General features: G+C 47.0%; 1 protein-coding gene across 1 annotated transcript; it reads right to left on the bottom strand.

Moving 5' to 3' along the window:
* Positions 1-394: 394 nt before the first annotated feature.
* On the bottom strand, positions 395-6746 carry tcf19l (transcription factor 19 (SC1), like). Its single transcript, XM_076139503.1, has 6 exons — positions 6580-6746; positions 5359-5989; positions 3571-3740; positions 2538-2934; positions 1555-2065; positions 395-1206 (listed from the first exon to the last, which is right to left on the bottom strand). Exons 2-6 carry the CDS (start codon positions 5618-5620, stop codon positions 861-863), a joined length of 1686 nt encoding a protein of 561 aa, XP_075995618.1. The 5' UTR covers positions 5621-5989; positions 6580-6746; the 3' UTR covers positions 395-860.
* Between the last annotated feature and the right edge of the window lie 10047 nt (positions 6747-16793).

Here is a 16793-nt window from a genome sequence, read left to right as displayed (position 1 = left end):
TGGCAACGTGGAGAAACGATGGAAGACCATAATCAGCCACAGATACGCGGAGGAGGAGGAGGACGAAGACCGCAGTCCGGAGAGCATCAAATCATTTTCTAGAGTCACCTCTGAGACGGGACTCCCTCTTTGTATAGTTAAATCACCGACACAGTGAGCAGTAGTGAGTCCTTTAGCGCCGGCAGCAGCAGCGACATCATCGTTGTCCCGCCGCATGCTTCCCCCCCCACGATCCAGCAGCTGCTACCACAGAAGAGCCTTGAAACATCTGATTATCGTCCCAGGCGCGCCTCTCATCAGCGGCGGCGACGGGTGCCTGCTGACATCTTTCCTCCCGTTTAATTGTCTTGAAACGTAACCCTCCCCCTCCCCCTCCCCCCTCCCCCCCTGTGTGCTGCAGGAAGCTGCTGCTGCACTGAAATCTGTTGGATGTCAAAGCTTTTCTGTTCACGCGTCCATTCTGACAACCGGCCAAATGTTTCGTCGGAGGCCGTATTCCTCTGCGAGCGTGGCTGCTAGGAGACAGAACGCGGCCACGCCTGACGTCTCCTGAAGTTTAATCTCCCTGAATAGACTGAACCTGAAACTTTCCCATGCTTCCTCCCGAGCGCTGCCTGTGCCTGTTACGTGGCAATTGAGGGGCGCCGCTGCTTCGTTGAGGCGAGAGCGAAGAGGGCGGAGCTGGAAATTAGCAGTGGAGCTGTGAAGGCCGGCGTTAGAAAACTAAAAAGAACAAAGGAAAGAAACGATGAAGCTGTGAGGAGGAGAAAACTTCAATATTGAGAGTGAGCTTGTGACTCCCGGGTCTGGACTGAGGCCTGTGGTTGGGTGTTGTGGTTTCCATAGCGCCCCCTGCCTGCTCAGCAACAGCCGCAGTGAAAGTCGGCGTTGGGGTCCCTCAGCAGCTTCTTGCGGTCCACGTGCAGACAGTCTATGTGGAACCAGGCGTCGCACACGTCGCACTGGATCCACTGCACCGTGTCCTGCTGGGGCAGCCGGCAGCGCGGGGCGGCGCACGGCTCCATCGCCCCCGACGCGCCCTCTTCCTCCTCCTCGTCGTCGTCGGCGTCCTCGTCGGAGGAAGAGGAGGAGGAGGAGCTGGAGGAGGAGGAGGCCGAGGAGGTGGAGGAGGAGGAGGAGGAGGACGGGGAGGGCAGGGAGGGCCGGGGAGGCAGGGGGTGCTTTCTGGGTCGGCCCCGACGCTTGCTGCAAGGACAGGAGGGAGAAGATGAGCAGCAGGACTCAACATGAAGAAGAACAGATAAGAACAGAAGAATCCTGCAGTGTTTGAAGGTTTATTTCAGTTATTAGGTGAAGGGAGATGATGTTTATTCAAAGACTTTACAGCCAACCGCCTCAGCTTCAGCTTCAGGGAGTGAGACAGAAACAAGAGAAGAGGAGAAGCTGCTTAGGTTTAAAATGAAGATGAAATCCAGAACAGAACACAGAGAGAGTCAGGCTGTGTTAGTTTGTGGATCTTTGGGTCTCAAGTGTGAAAACTTAAAGAATGATGCAATACAGGGTGTGACTCTCTCTCTCTCTCTCTCTCATTACCTTGTTGGATGATGGAATCTGCTGAACTGTTGGACTCGGCCTCTCTCCTCGGTGCAGACCCTCATGGAGGGCGAGGCCAGGCTGTAGCTCTCCCCTCCCACCACCAGGGGGGAGAAGACGGGCGAGCTGTGAGCCCTCCGCCTGCCCCTCTGCCCCGCCGAGGAGCCGTGGTGAGCCGCCTTGTACTGGCAGAAGGCCGGGGGGACGGCGCCGTGCGAGGACGGGGGGACGTGATGCGTCTCCAGCTCCCGCTTGTGCGGCGGGTGGCTGCCGAACGACGCCTGCAGGATGTGGTGGTTGAGTCTGCTGTTGGTCATGGCGCCGTGGAAGCTGCCGATGGTGCGGATGCCGGCGGGGAAGGGTTTGGCCTCCAGGGGGCGCCGGACGTCGGTGTGAGCGTGGGCGTTCTTCTGCAGCGGGGCGGCAGTGGGCGAGCTGAAGCAGTCGGACTCGGACTTGTAGAGCCGCCGCCTCTTCTTCCCTCGGGATCTCTGCCCGTCCTCCACCACCGCTCCTCCCGCCGCTGAGACACGACACAAGGAGCCAGAATACAAACGTTAGAGAATCAAACAGCTGCTGGGACAGAAATGAGATTGATGGAAAAGTAGCATTTGCTGGATTTTTCTTAGAAGGAAGACATGTACACACACACACACACACACACACACACACACACACACACACACACACACACACACACACACACACACACACACACACACACACACACACACACACACACACACACACACACACACACACACACACACACACACACACACACACACACACACACACACACACACACACACACACAGCCTGATGACTGTGAAACTGAGCCTCTCTTTCAATTAAAGGCTTTTTTCTACTTCATTAGTTTTGGTTTCAGTGAAAAGGGATTTATGTAATGAATAGTTTCCTGTTTACGTCTTTAAATACCCAGAAGAAGAAGAACTTCCTCTCTCTGCGCTCGTCTTCCTCACCTGCTCGACTCCGGGGCTCGTCCGAGCTGTCGTCCTCCAGCAGGACCGTGTGGGCCGACTTCCTCCGGCTCCTGGAGGTCGGCTGGAGGGACTTGCCGGACTGCGCCTTGGCGGTCGCGGAGGTGAACGGCGGTGGCGTGGAGGGAGGCGGCAGCGAGGAGAAGCCGGCGGCCAGAGGGGGCGAGGAGGAGGAGCCGGGGTCGGAGGCGGTGCCCTCGTGGCTGTCGCTCCTCTTGAAGGTCCAGGCGCTGCCCCTCATTTTGCTGAGGCTGCCGATGGAGTCGAGGATGACGGTGGCGCGGTTGATGGACAGCTTGGACAGGTCCAGCGTGGACGCCACTTTGCGGTCCTGGTTGGTCCTGATCCGGTTCTGCAGGTCGGAGGAGAAGGTGCCGGCCTACAGGAACACAAGTGTGTGTGTGTGTGTGAGAACAAAGGGAGCAGCAGTGTGTCGGCCTTCATCCCTCTGAAGTGAAACCTCACAGATGAAACAACACAACCATCGACTCCATCAACAACAAACACACAACACGGAGCAACATTTGTTTATTGATCGAGCGATGCGGGGGGGAAACGTTCCAAACTGCTTCTTTTATCCGGGACAAAACAAATCCAGAGACAGAGAAAGAAAAAGCCGAGTGTGGAGTCAAACACGAACACGGAGCTTTGACCTGAATTTAAAACGATTGATTATTCCAATTTCTGTCGATCGCCTCCGACAGAGAGAACAACAACACACCGAGGCCCACGAGGTGAGACGGAGGACGGGGCTCACAAAACCAACGCATCGATCTTTGTGACAGGACTCACACGTGTGTCAAGCTATGGTGGACCCAGCCCAGGGCCAGGTATCGATCCAGGACCGGGAGATTAAAATCTGGGCCTGCAGTCAGACTGACAGATGAGGATGAATATGCAGCTGCATATAACAACAGCTGGGCCTTGGTGGAGGTATTAAATAATGGACTACTACGAATTAACCATGTGTTCCTCTGTTAGTTTGAGTGTCTGAGTGTGTTTCTGTGTTGCTCACCTTGGGGATGGTGATGGCGTCAAAGTCCAGCGGGCGCACTTTGACCTTCTGGAAGAGGAAGTAGAACTCGGGGCTGCCCGGGGCCGACTGGTCGCCGAAGGTCAGCGTGTCGCCGTCGGAGAGCTCCCACTGGATGCCGGGCTGCAGGCGGACGTCGTTGACCCACGTGCCTGGTGACAGAGGAGGAGGATGAGGAAGAGGCTGGGGTTGGTTTCTGACAGCAGGATGTTTCCAGCAGCTGCCAGCAGTTGGCGCTGCTCCCGGTATGGAGCTGGCACCGAGGTTTGCTCTGCTCAGATCCTCTACAAATCTCATTTGGCCACAACAGTTGTGCGAGTTTGCGATGGAAGCGACACAAACACTGATCAAACTCTATTGAAGCCGCATGAGAGCTCTAATTTAAATGAGGCTGCAATCGCTCTGACGCCAAACAACCACGGAACTTTTTAAAGGCGCGGAGCTCCGACAAAACAAAGAGCAAATCGAGTGAGAAGACGCTCAAATTAAAGTCATTTGTTGACTATCAACGCCGCCGCAGCTTTCAAAATTGATGGGAAATGTAAAACAGGCTGCCGGGACCACGTAAAATTGCGGAGCCGGGAGGCTACGAGGTGATCAAACCGCCATGACGGCGCAGCACGAAATGAGCGACGCTGCGGCGAATGTTAAGATCCAACTTTAATGGCAAAAATGAAAAATGTGTGAAACAGCCTGTGAAATTAGAAGAAAAACGAGGAGGGGGGAGCCACACACACACACACACACACACACACAGACACACACCATCTCCCCAAACAGCTAAACTCGTACTTTTTAATCTCCTTCACCTGAACTGTGGCGTCCTGGTTTGTGTGGAGACAGAAGCAGGATTCTTATTCCCTATGAGGTTCAGCAGGCCGCTCCTCTGTTATTACCTCTGAATTATGAATGATCCGCTCCCTTTACTCCGTTTATCACGTTGCTTCCTTGCTCTCTGCTCATATCACACACTTTGGGGGCTGGGTAGGATTCAAAAAGTGGCTTTGACCAAGTAACCTGTTCATTTATCACTGTTTACCACAGACGGCCATCTTCTGGAGGATGAGCTGAGCTTCGTTGGGCTCAACCTGAAGACGCCTCATGATTGATGATCTTATCAGCGTCTGCTTGCTTTGGTTAATCAAAGGAGTAGATTTCTTTACATTAACCACGTGTTGCCACGCCTGAATCTAGATCAATAGATCATCGCCCCCATCTGATCAGGAGCGTGGAGTTGGCGTCCTCAGGCACGAGGTCATTACTCCAGAGGAACGCTCATCTATTTTATCCCCCGATGATTAAACTGGAGGACGCCGCTGCAGTGCACAGCTGTGTTTGGTAACGAGTGTGTGGCTCAACTGCTGCAGGCTGCAGGTGTTGGCTTCATGTCAGGAAACCAGCAGAAGGCGGCCTTGTGTGTGTGTGGGTGTGTGTGTGTGTGGGTGTGTGTGTGTGTGTGTGTGTGTGTGCGGAGTCGTGTTGAATTTTTGCATTCTTTATGTTTTTCTTACAAGTTTCAATAATGGATGTGAGTCATGGTGTTTGACCTGAAACTCAAACGCTCAAAGAAACCAAAACAGAGCAAAATGTCCTCACAGTGGAGAACAGGGAGTCTTAGAAACGATGATGTTCATACTTGGAAACTCCAAACTTCAGATTATGTGGATATTGATGACCTAATTACTGGATTTATCATTTGAAAACCACTAATATCTGCACTTCAGTCGAACAAACTGTGTGTGTGGGTGTGGTGTGTGTGTGCCCCCTCACCGTGGCTGCTCCTGTCCTTGAGGTGGACGCTCCAGCCCTCCTCCTGCTCCTCGCCCTCCTTCTCCACATGTAGCTCTGCGTGGATGCGTGACACCGACGTGGAGTCCAGCGTGACGTCACAAAGCTCCGACGCCCGGCCCAGGCGGAACACGGAGAGGCTCTGCGCCGGCCGGAAGGTGTACAGGTCTCGCTCCGCCTCGGAGTCGCCGGCGGACGAGCCTATCCGGAGGAGCTGGAAGCACGGCTGGACCCCGGACAGCATGACTGACAGCTTAGGTGACCAATCAGATGCCAGAGCAATGAATCCACCTTACAGGCTGAGATCCATGATGGAAGCAGACTCTGAGCTGAAAGTGTGTGAGACCATGAGCCTGAATGTTCTGAGTGTTTACATCAGCATGGACAGCTGCTGTGTTATTATGATAGGATGAGAAGACATAATGAGTGTGTGTACATCCTGTGTGTGTGTGTGTGTGAGGGGTGTAATTTGCAAAAAGAAAAAAATATAAATAAGAGTATAAAGACTTGAGTTAATGTGACAGCTGTGATGGGGAGCTCGTTGAATACTTCAGCTCAGCGTGTTTGTGATGACATCATCCTGACAGGTCGGAACAGCTGTGGTCTGTCTGATCTGAAAGAGAAATCCATCGAAAACACACAAATGACGCTTTATTGCTGTGCCAGGCGGGACGACATGGACGTTTAGGCTCCACAAAAATGATTTACTTGAAAATCCACACAAATAACAAAGAATAAAAACATTTTTTGACGTTTTATTACATCGATGGAGTCAAAGACAAAGACTCGCTCTGCTGTCAGACTGAGACGCTAAATTACCTCACTACACTAAATGTTGACAATATTATTTTAATCCAAAAACCCTTTGCGGCAGTATTCACAGCACGTCGCGGACGCTTTGCTCAAAGGCCCACCGGCAACTCGTGGGTTCAATCGCGTTCACGCACAAAGCCACAAACAATAAGCAGAGGCACAAATGGTCCGCCTGACAGGAAAACACACTTTTTTCTGCACAATAGCTCTCCACAAACTGTTGCAAAATGCGGATTAAACTATAAACTTGCTTTGTTGTGGTTCATAATAAAGTTTGACGTTAATACAGCAGAGTTGTGTTCGTTATCTCCTGCAGACAGAGTCGGGATTAAGCTAGCTGACGTCTGTTCCGTGTCTGGCAGAATGAAAGTCAAAAGCTGCTTCACTTACAATGACACACTTTCACGCCGAGTTCACGTCAATTTCTCCCCCGGAAACGCTCCGAAGACGCTCGCGTGTCCAGCCGGCGTGTTTATATCCTCATATTTGAGTAGTTACCGTGTTTTAAGTGGTAATATCTCGCCGTTGTTTGCCCGTCGGTGCGGCAGATTCGCCCTCTTTCCGTCAAGAGGAAGTCCTTTGAAATTTGGCGCGCCAGTCCCTGGGCTTCCTAGCGCTGGAAGGTACGTCACATCCGGCTCCTCCCCGATTGGCTGAGGGCCAGGGCGCCTTCTGCGAGACGGGGGCGGGGCCAAGCTGCAGATACAGGCGGGGATGAAGAGCTGCCATTTAGATTCAGGTTCAACAAGAACTACAGGCCGTCTAACGTATATATGACCTATATACACTCACACAAGAATAACTACAGGCCGTCTTACGTAAATGTGACCTATAGACACACACATAAAAGTACAAGTATAAGTTTAATATAGGAATATGTATGAATTCCTCCTGAAAATACACAAAATGGAACAAAGAGAACGTAGCAGTCCTATTAGGAATTTCTTTGTCTAATCTAAGTGCATTTTTAGATTTGTTGGTTCATATTTTCAGAGATGTTGCAAGATACTGTGATTTTGGTATTTTTGTAAATGTCTTCAAATCTAAATGAAGAATCAGGCACACCTATCCCATATTGGCAGTTTGGTCTGGATCAGGATTAAGGGTTTGTTGGTTCCAACCGATTTAAGGCAGGTGGACGGCACGATATCGGAGTTGATGTACAGGAACACATCAGTCATGCAGCGACCACTAATGCATAGCTGAGAGGAAGAAGCATGAGGACAAGCATACATATAAACCCACAGATATTACTTTTCAATATTCACACAACATAAGCAGTGAAGGAAACTTTTTGATTCTCTCTCTGTTGAAAATTCATTTAATTAGAATTATTCATTCATTCATTACAGAAAAAAAGAAGCTTTACAGAAGTCTGTGCATGAAGAGTATATGAACAGTCACTGATTAATTTTTCAAGCAAAGGGCACGTGGTTGCTTGTTCATGGCGGTACAGTGAAGTATCATAAAAATCAATGATTACCAGGCTTTAGAAAATGAAAGAATGTGTGTGTGAGACATTCATGTGATTGCTGAGAGAATGAAAGCAACATCAGACTTGCATGCAAATCAGACCCGAGTGCCCCACAGCATTTGTCCTATAACTAACAAAATATCGATGACATCATGTCTCCTTGCATCATATAATTTTATTAGCAACAACATAAATGTGATGCTGAAGAATGTGTTTGTGTTTACATGGTTTGTTCTTTGCTGTCAATGTGTTTGGAGTAATGACAACAAAGCTGAATTGAAATGGAATTCCTCAAGAGGATTAATTACGTACACACTCTTAATATAAAGTATATAATTAACCTGAGACAAGACACACTTGTTACCATTTATCCCCACATAGTGCATAATATTGTATTGTACACTGGCGACAGTTATTAGTTGTAGCAGGAAACTCAATAAAGCAGAAAATTGATGACTGCATTGCATCGTGCATAAGCAATGGAAACACATGAGCTCATAGAGAACAAATAGGACAGTGGTTCTCAAACTGGGGTGTGTGAACCACCAGTGATAGTTAAAGCGCCCCCTGGTGGCAAATCACAACACGTTAAATCTGCTGCAAAGGATTCACAAATAGTTTTGTTGTTATTGTCTTTGTTTTAGAACAAATAGCCCTGTGTGCACATTTAGGTTCTATGTGGGAGTTTGTAACTTTTCATGCTCGTACTGTGAAATACTGCTCTTGGTCAGCGTCTTAGAATTGATGGCGTGTTGTTGTGGTGGTGCCCAGGTGGCTTGGTTTGTACAGATGTGGTGCTTGGTTCAGAAAGTTTGAGAACCACTGAAATATGAATATACATCTCAGCTTTTTTTTTGTGAGAAAGAGTGAGAAGGAGCAATTTACAGACAAGTGATTGATACCATACAGCTAGTCAGCATATTCTCTAGAGACGGGTCCTTCCATTTTCCATTGTGATATTGTAAGTAAAAGCACCACACTGGCACAGTCTCAGTGTTTATAAAGGTTGAACAAACAAATGTGTATTTTGATGTTGTCATGCATTCTTTAGATTAATTTCTTTAAGCTATAAGTGGAAATGCAGTGGACAGAAAGGAGGAGACCCATCGCCATCACTGGTGTCCAATGGGCAACTGAGAGGAACCTTTAACTCCAAACAAACTGTTCTTTAACTGTGAATCCCAAAAAAAGAGCTCAAAACCACAACTGACATTATCACCTTTTGTATCTACATTAGCATTATTCTAACAAAAACAGAATTGAAATTATTCTATTATGTAAAATAGACAATGTGGCACAGAAAATGTAAGTGGGGAAGCGACAGCCACAGAAACATCGATGATGATAATACCTCTCCTGACTGCATCATGAGGATTAATAACAACCAACAGGGTCTAACTTGGCCTCAGGAGCCATCCTGACTCTAGATTTCCCCTAAACATTTCACTCCTATGGACAGATTTGCATGAGAAAAGGGGCAAATGAAACAAATCTGGAGGATCAAGAGGCCTGGTGCAAATAGAGCACAAACCTCAGAACATGTACATCAGTATGGAAATGTCTTTAACTTCTTTGGTTAGAATGAGCTTGTGCATGTTATGCCATTATATCAAATGCGGCCTTAAATGTAACTACATGAACGATAAGATTGTTTGAGAGATTGTTTCCATACAGGCCGGTAACCTTTGACCTTTTGGGGGGAGAAAATACTGAAAGGGGTCACTACAAAAAACAAGTACATAAGTATCACTCAAATAAGCAGATTTCATATTTGCAGTGATGAATGATGTTGATCTGATGATGGTGTTCATCATATTCAACAACCCTGAATGCCAAAGGTGAAAAGTGATCTAATAGCCAATGTGATCCACTAACTCATCAACATGCAGGGGAAATCCTAAGATCAGGATGGACTCCAGAGGTCGGCTCTACAGCAAGTGCAATTCATATAAGTATTATTATTATTAGCTATCATCATCACGGCTGCTGTCCCACAAGCAATCTACAGGTCAGCATGCTGCAGTAACTTCACACTAGGACAGCAGATAAAGGCTACAATATCATAAGCACATTAATAGCAAAATGTGATTGTTTGATCTTTTTGCTACAAAAAGGTATGAGGATAAAATTTATTCAAGCATGTTTACTGATTTGTAAATTTTCAGCGCATCCAATTAGGAATAACATATGTACATGTACACACATCGGCAATGCAACATCCCATCAGAGCACAGAGCTGCTGATGGGTGCTGTGTTTAAGACCCGTTTTGAAGAATGATATTAGGAATATTGTTACGTTTTGCCCCCATATAAAAACATTTAGGGGTCTGGGGTCTATCATGGGTTTTCAATGATCAATGATTTTCAAAGGCAAATCATTGAAGCAAACAGGGAACAACGTATTAATAATGTTGCTCAAAGAGAAGAAGTGCTGCTGAGAAAGCGCAAAGAAATCACATTCAACCACTTCTGGGTTTGAAAGTTGAGCTTCAAGGTAGGAAGAAGGTCGGACTAAACCAAGTCACATAGGACAATTTAAATTTAGTGGCTTTGAAACTTTGTTGACCTCTTTTGTTCTCAAATAAATGTAGTTTCTGATCACAAGTCTAAGCAAACTCTATCTGGAGTATGTAGGCATACATCTCTTCATGGATCAGCTCTTATACTCTGAAAGGCTTTGTGAACACCACTCTGACGGCAAACATCAGACTGAAGGGTTGAATGAAAGACGGTGGAATCCTTTCCTTGAGCCAACATCAGCTGTGAGTATCTGAACAGGTTGGAAGCATGTAGTTGCAGAGCTCTTATCAGTCAAGCTGAGGTGTTGTTGCATGGCTTGCCTGATTTTTGTAGGACATATTAACAACATGTCTACTTGAGTTTAGCTTACCGCTGGACTGTTGTCATACGAAGCGATCCCTCTGTACAGCAGAACATCTGTTTGCCTGAACTTTTCCAGCTTTCAGGTTGTTTTTTTTTTGCATATCACTTTATGCTGATGATCATGTTTTCTCCACTGATGTACGCAGCTGCAACATTGCCCCCTAAAAGCCACTGCAGACACTCCCACCCTGCTGAAGCAAACATGTGGACCAGCAGAGGGTCCATCTCCACCTCTACATGCTCGCTCACTCTCTATCTACTCTGCATATCGTCATTTAAAGGATCGACTCAGCGTTTTGGATATCGGTATAAAATCTTGCATAAACCTTGCAGTAAGAAATATTAGTATTTTCACTCCACACACATGCAGATCATATATTTTTATATTTACATCAGTGAGAAAAGGACGACTAACAGTGAGGGTGATGAGTTCTGATGTGCTGTGTCTGAGTCCTGGGGTGTCTTAGTGACTTAGTTTCAGTGCCGTATCGTTCATATTGCTTAGGATTCAACTGAAAAAGCTTCCGCAGTCAATTTGTTATTAACCCAGCGGTGGTTAGTCATCACTCACTATTACAGTCGTTTTGTAAATCAACCTGATAAGTGACATTTACGTCACACACTGAGTCAATTCTGTGTTCATCACACACTGCCTCGTCCTGCTGTGGTACGATCCAGATCAATAACTCACTGACATGTAAGTAGGGTCATTTCACACACTCATAATGATTATATTCACCATTTTGCCTCTGCAGTAATAAATCCAAACTACATTTCCCTGAATAAGAGGGGAACTAGCTAACCTAGTCTTTTTTTTTTGTTGCCACATGGATGAATGTATTTACAATAGCTGCTCCTCATCTTCACTCCTTCTGAGCTTTCCCTTGCTTCCTTGTTTCCTTGTTTCAAGAAGCTGACAAGTCAAACATTTGTGCTTTTTTTCTTCTCCCAGACACCCAAACCTCCCGTGTCCGTCTTCACTGCTTTTAATAACCCTGGGAGGTATAAATTGTCGATTTCATAGACTTCCACTATGACACACTGCTAATAGCCGTCGATAACGGCGCTGCCTAAATGAGATCCTTGGGACAGGAGAACACTGCTATGATGAGTCGTAAATATTAATGTGGTTTGTGTTGACTGTGATGAATAGTGCCAGAGTTACAGATCTCACTCCCTAAAGGCTTATAAGCACTCTAAGTGTGTGCACTCTGTAATGGAACAATGCCCGTGTTTAGCGAGCATTACGGGCTCTTTGGCCGTGAGAGGGAGAGACGGTTTCCTGTCCTGATCTCGTCTTTTCAAACGTGTACACAAAGCTCTTGGGTGCAAAGCGAAAGCAACAAAGCGGCTCTCAGGACTGCGGGACCTCTCGTCTATAGGAAACAAATCCAGGCATTCAATTTAATCTGTTTGAATCAATTTGCACTCTTTCACCTTAACTTCCGTCGTCCATCACGGGCGTGTCTCCTTTCTTTCCCTTTCTTCTCCCACAACTTGTGTTTATTGTTGTACTGGGTATAATTAAATGCGGCACCGCTGACTTGCCAGGAGCTCTGTTTTGCAAATGGAGTCATTTGAAAGACAAACACTAATGAATAAAGAAAGTCGTTCCACTTTCTCCTCCGTAGTTCCACATTCCTACACTCATCTTCTTCTTCTTCTTTCTTTCTTTCTTTCCCACCAAATTCATCTTCACTTGTTCCTAACCTAATTAAACGTTCCCCTGCGTCCTTCAAACACCAACACAGCAAACACAAATGTAATATATCATAACTATTAGATATTAGGAGTTAGAATGCCCTTACAATCAACACACAGTCTAACCTAACAAGAGAGTAGATTAAAGCGTTTGACTGGCGTGTCTGTAAACATGTGACCTTCCTCTGTTTCTGAGGTGAAGTGGATGCTGAGGGAAGCAGAGACTTTCTGGAACACTTTCCCTTTGTATTAGCAACTGAATTAATACGATGGGATTGTTGTTGGGTTTGGATTCAAAGCGCGTCGGCAGCAATTAAGTGCCAACATGAGGAGCTGGAGCCGGAGCCGGAGCAGGTATTCAGATTCATTTAACCGTGGTTATTAACTCACGTTCTTCTGCTGAGAGTGGCTTTTTTTCATTTCCTTTTTTTGTGGGCTGAATGGAATCAAGTCTCCGTGCACCGACCGTCTAATAATGTTGGTTGTTGTGTATAAAACCTCCCTCCTCCTCCTCCTCCTCCTCCATCCCCGTTCTTCAGTCTCACTCTGTTGACGCTGTAGGCTGCGTTGTTATCGCAGATTGATCCGGCGGCGTCTTTCTTTTTCCAGTCACTTCATTTCGCAAATGACCAGCCTGCAATAATCAGGGGCCCTGATAGATGGGATGGGAGTCCAAATGAGAATAGTAGGCATTAAATCATGCAAGTCATTTATCTGCATCCCAAATAGGACGCTGTTCCATCTCTGTCCTCGCTCTTCTGTGGCCATTCCTCACTCTTGATGTCCCTGATTGGGTCCATCTGCGAAAAGACCCAGAATCCAATTACGTCCTTGAGCAATGTCCCAAAAGAACCTGGAATCCAAACTCTGACAGGGACCGGTGACAGCTCCACTGGGCTTCTACTCCGAGCTGCTGTTGTTGTTCATCTGTGTGTGCTCCATGACATTCATCATCACGGCGGGATGAGGCGGACATATAGGTTTCTTCAGACGACGCCATTAACAGTGGCAGAGATTTGACACTAAATGTATGAGGGGGGGGAAAGAAACAACAACCACCAGCACTTCTTGCATAGCGCGGTGACATTCAATCTACTGGACTTGTTTCAGTTTGGAGGGTTTTTTTCAGAGCGCAGATCCGTTGCTTTACCCCCTCATGGAGCGCAGTGAAGGAATGCTGAGGCGAGCACTTCTGTCCAAGAGGCGGAGAAGCATTCTGACAAGCTTGTACTGTTAATAATAGACTCTATGTGTGGGTGGAATGAAACGCAATCATTGCAGTGTTTGTCTAATGCTGTGAGAGCAAGGGGGAGGGGTCAGGGGGGTGAAGGGGCGGGGGGGAGAGGGGGCTTCTGTCAGAGCCGATTTGACTCAAAAGTAGAGTCGCTTCTTCTTCTTCTCTCTTTTGTTGTGGGGAGCTAGGACACAGAGGTGACGTCTCGTTACTTGGATCATCGTAACTCCGTCCATCATAATGTGGATTCTTTTTGAAAACCTCTTCACGGGGACAGAAAATCATTTAGCTCTCATTTCCACATCATAACTTCAACATAATGTCCGTTTGAGTCTTTGTGTCTTTGGCCTGCTGAAGCCTGCATGCACTCAAGTGATGACGTCAGCGTTTAGATGAAGTCAAGAGGGGAAGATTACAACTACAACTTCTACTGTAATGTTGTGTTTAAATGCATGCTTGTTCCATATGAACATCATTATTGTGTCCTTCTTCTTTTGATATAGTTACTTTTTAATTAGATGTTCCAGTGAGAGTGCTTGGAATCATCATGGGTGCATCTGGTGCAACTTTGTTTTCTAGGCTACACTGACCGGGTCAAAGGATGAAGCTTCTTCTTCTGTGTTGTCCCTGTAGTTGTTACTGTGGTGATCAGGGACTAGGAGGTGAGTCAGGTGGGTGTGGGTGTCATCTGGTGTCCTAAGGGGAGACAAACTAAAAAGAACACGCTGTGCGTCCTCTCAGGTGCTCTGAGTGGCTCCTTCCTTCTGTCCAGCGTCTCCACTGTCAGCCCCTCCCTCCAGTGTCTTTGCAGAATCAACCGTGCCCAAAGAGGCCACCGCCGCCGCCGCCATCGGTGACGCAGCGCCGAGCAGGCTGCCGTCAAGGGTTGCGGCAGCGAACGAGGGCGGATTAGAAGCCGGGCTGACGCTCATGACGGAGTCGGGGGTTTGGCAGGCACTGAGGTCACCGTCAGGGATCATGGTGGCATCCGGACTTTCGGGCTGCATCCCTTCAGTGACGGCTGTGGGGGAAACGGCGTTAAGGAGGGGCTTGTGGGAGGCGTAAGTCATCCCGCCGTCTGTGTCGCTGTCCAACGGGAGGCCGGACATGGTGAACTCCACCCCAGAGTCACTCATCTCCATTAAGTTATCTGAGGTGAGAGCGTGGTAGCGACCAGGTTTGGATACCTCCAGACCCTGAGGACAAAGAGGGAGGAGCTATGTTACTGTGACATCACACTGAGAGGAGAGGAGAGGAGAGGAGAGGAGAGAGGATTTCCCCTGGCAGAATGAAAGAGACGGAGAATGAGGACGGACAGGAAAGGAAGTGATTAAATTGAGGTCAGGCAGAAGAGGAATGTGAATAATTGATGCTGCATGTTCCTCGCAACATCTTTATAGATTTTTACCTCCCACTTCCAGCCATCACTGACTCACACTCCTACATCCAAACAACAGGAATTAAAGCCGATTCCATTGTCTAGAAGCATTCACTGGACTTTGATCAACTCCCAACTTTACTCCTCTACTTTCAGTTTCATTCTTCCTGTTTGAATCTAATCTGATCCAAGCTGTTTGAGGCTCGTGTGAAGTTGACGGCCCTTTGATTTCATAGGAGAAGTAGTTATATACCTGGAGCACGGTTCAGTTAATCATCTTTGGTGTTTTATAGTGCAGATACGACTCTGCTGACGCTACACAGGCTTGTAATGAAGATTTAACATCCTCCAGGAGTTTCCTTAATGGGATTTAATTACTCAGCACCGCTCAGGCTCGCAGTCAGGACTCAGTTTATTGTTTTATCACACTGGTCATTCACCTCAATCACCATTATCTCATTATACTCTGAACCTGATTTCCATTCTGGAAACAAATAACAGAAGTAAAAGTAAAAGTCCAGCGCTCTCACCTTGATAGTGACCTCTGTGCTCTCTGAGGGTTTGTCGTCGCACACAGACTGCATCAGAGACTCCTCGGTGAATCTGGAGTACGCCTCGTGCACCACCTGAGGACCCACACACACACACACAAGTACGCGCACACACACACGCACACGTAGGGGAGATGTCAGAGCTCAGTCACAACTGCATGACGGTACAGCAAAGTTTCCTCATTAAAAATACATAAACACCAGAGAAGAGGACACACACACACACACACACACACACACACATACATAACTGCACAGAAAGCACTTACTTATTACAAGATATTGAAGTGAAGATTATATATTGTGACATGACAGAGAGATAGGAGATTGAGTCTTCATCAGAGCAGCAACACGTAAAGATGAAGGTTTCTCTTATATAAATTGGTCGCAAACCGATTTCTAAACTGCAGGAGAGAAAACGTGAGGCTCAAGAAAGATAGATGGGAGCAACCGACACCAAAGTATGGAGAGAAGGGATGAAGCAAAGAAGGAGAAGTGTTGAACAAATGAATGAATCTGTTTGGAAAGCTGCCTGTCCCATCTTTAGTCTCTGCTACCATCTAGTGGTGACACAGTGTTAATACAGGGAAAGTTCTCTGAATGGTTGCCTATGGCTTTAAACAATACTATAACTTTAACTTTGGGATCTGCCTCAAATCTGACATTTCTATCAATGTGTTGATGCTTTTATGGAGAACAAACACACAAACAGAGAAGAAGTCGGACTGTTTGGTTTGATTTTGTTTCACTGGAGCTCCAAATTGAGAAGCACATGATAGTTTTCCCAACAAAGTTATTTTGAGAGTGTAAGAGAAAGACAAGAAAGAAAGAAAGAAAGAAAGTGTAAGGCAAAGAAGTGGGCATATGTGAGAAGATGAAGTCATGCGATGAAGAGGTAAAAGATGAGGAGGAGAGACAAAACGTGGGAGGAGAGGAAGGAAAGAGACGATGAAGATTTAGCCTCTGCAGAGGGGCAGAGAGAGGAATGGAGACAGAGAGCGAGGGATGATGGATGGCAGAGGATGAGGAGGTGAAAGTCTGTGAGGTGGAATGTAAACAAAGTACATTTGCTCTTAAGAAATACTACTATAATACTTTCCCCCCCATTGAGCCTCTAGAAAGAAAGGTTCGCTCATGAATAAGACAGAGGGGGAAGAAGACGATGATGCAAGGACGGAAAAAGACAAAACTATTGATTTTCATGTTGGGTCTCTTTAATGCAAATCGGACCCTGACATCACATCAGACAGGTCGTCCATGTGTGATCCATAAGTGTGTCAGAGCAACTGGCATCAAAGGCAAACGCTGCACACACACACACACACACACACACACACACACACACACACACACACACGCTCTCACACACTCATACTCCTGAGA

The sequence above is a fragment of the Genypterus blacodes genome, unplaced genomic scaffold (assembly GCF_046128005.1).
Source record: "Genypterus blacodes isolate CSIRO-AG114 ecotype Tasmania unplaced genomic scaffold, CSIRO-AGI_Gbla_v1 ptg000438l_1, whole genome shotgun sequence".
In the NCBI taxonomy this organism is placed as follows: Eukaryota; Metazoa; Chordata; class Actinopteri; order Ophidiiformes; family Ophidiidae; genus Genypterus; species Genypterus blacodes.
The sequence above is the reverse complement of the archived record's forward strand: the minus strand, read 5'-3'. Positions and strand labels throughout refer to the sequence as shown.

What these genes read in the sequence shown, in the direction of transcription:
- tcf19l (XM_076139503.1), bottom strand. Translation starts at nt 5,620, where the DNA reads ATGCTGTCCGGGGTCCAGCCGTGCTTCCAGCTCCTCCGGATAGGCTCG. An exon ending in CAAGGACAGGAGCAGCCACG is followed by an intron (nt 3,741 to 5,358) that starts GTGAGGGGGCAC and finishes CTCTGTCACCAG; the next exon opens with GCACGTGGGTCAACGACGTC. An exon ending in ACGCCATCACCATCCCCAAG is followed by an intron (nt 2,935 to 3,570) that starts GTGAGCAACACA and finishes GTGTTCCTGTAG; the next exon opens with GCCGGCACCTTCTCCTCCGA.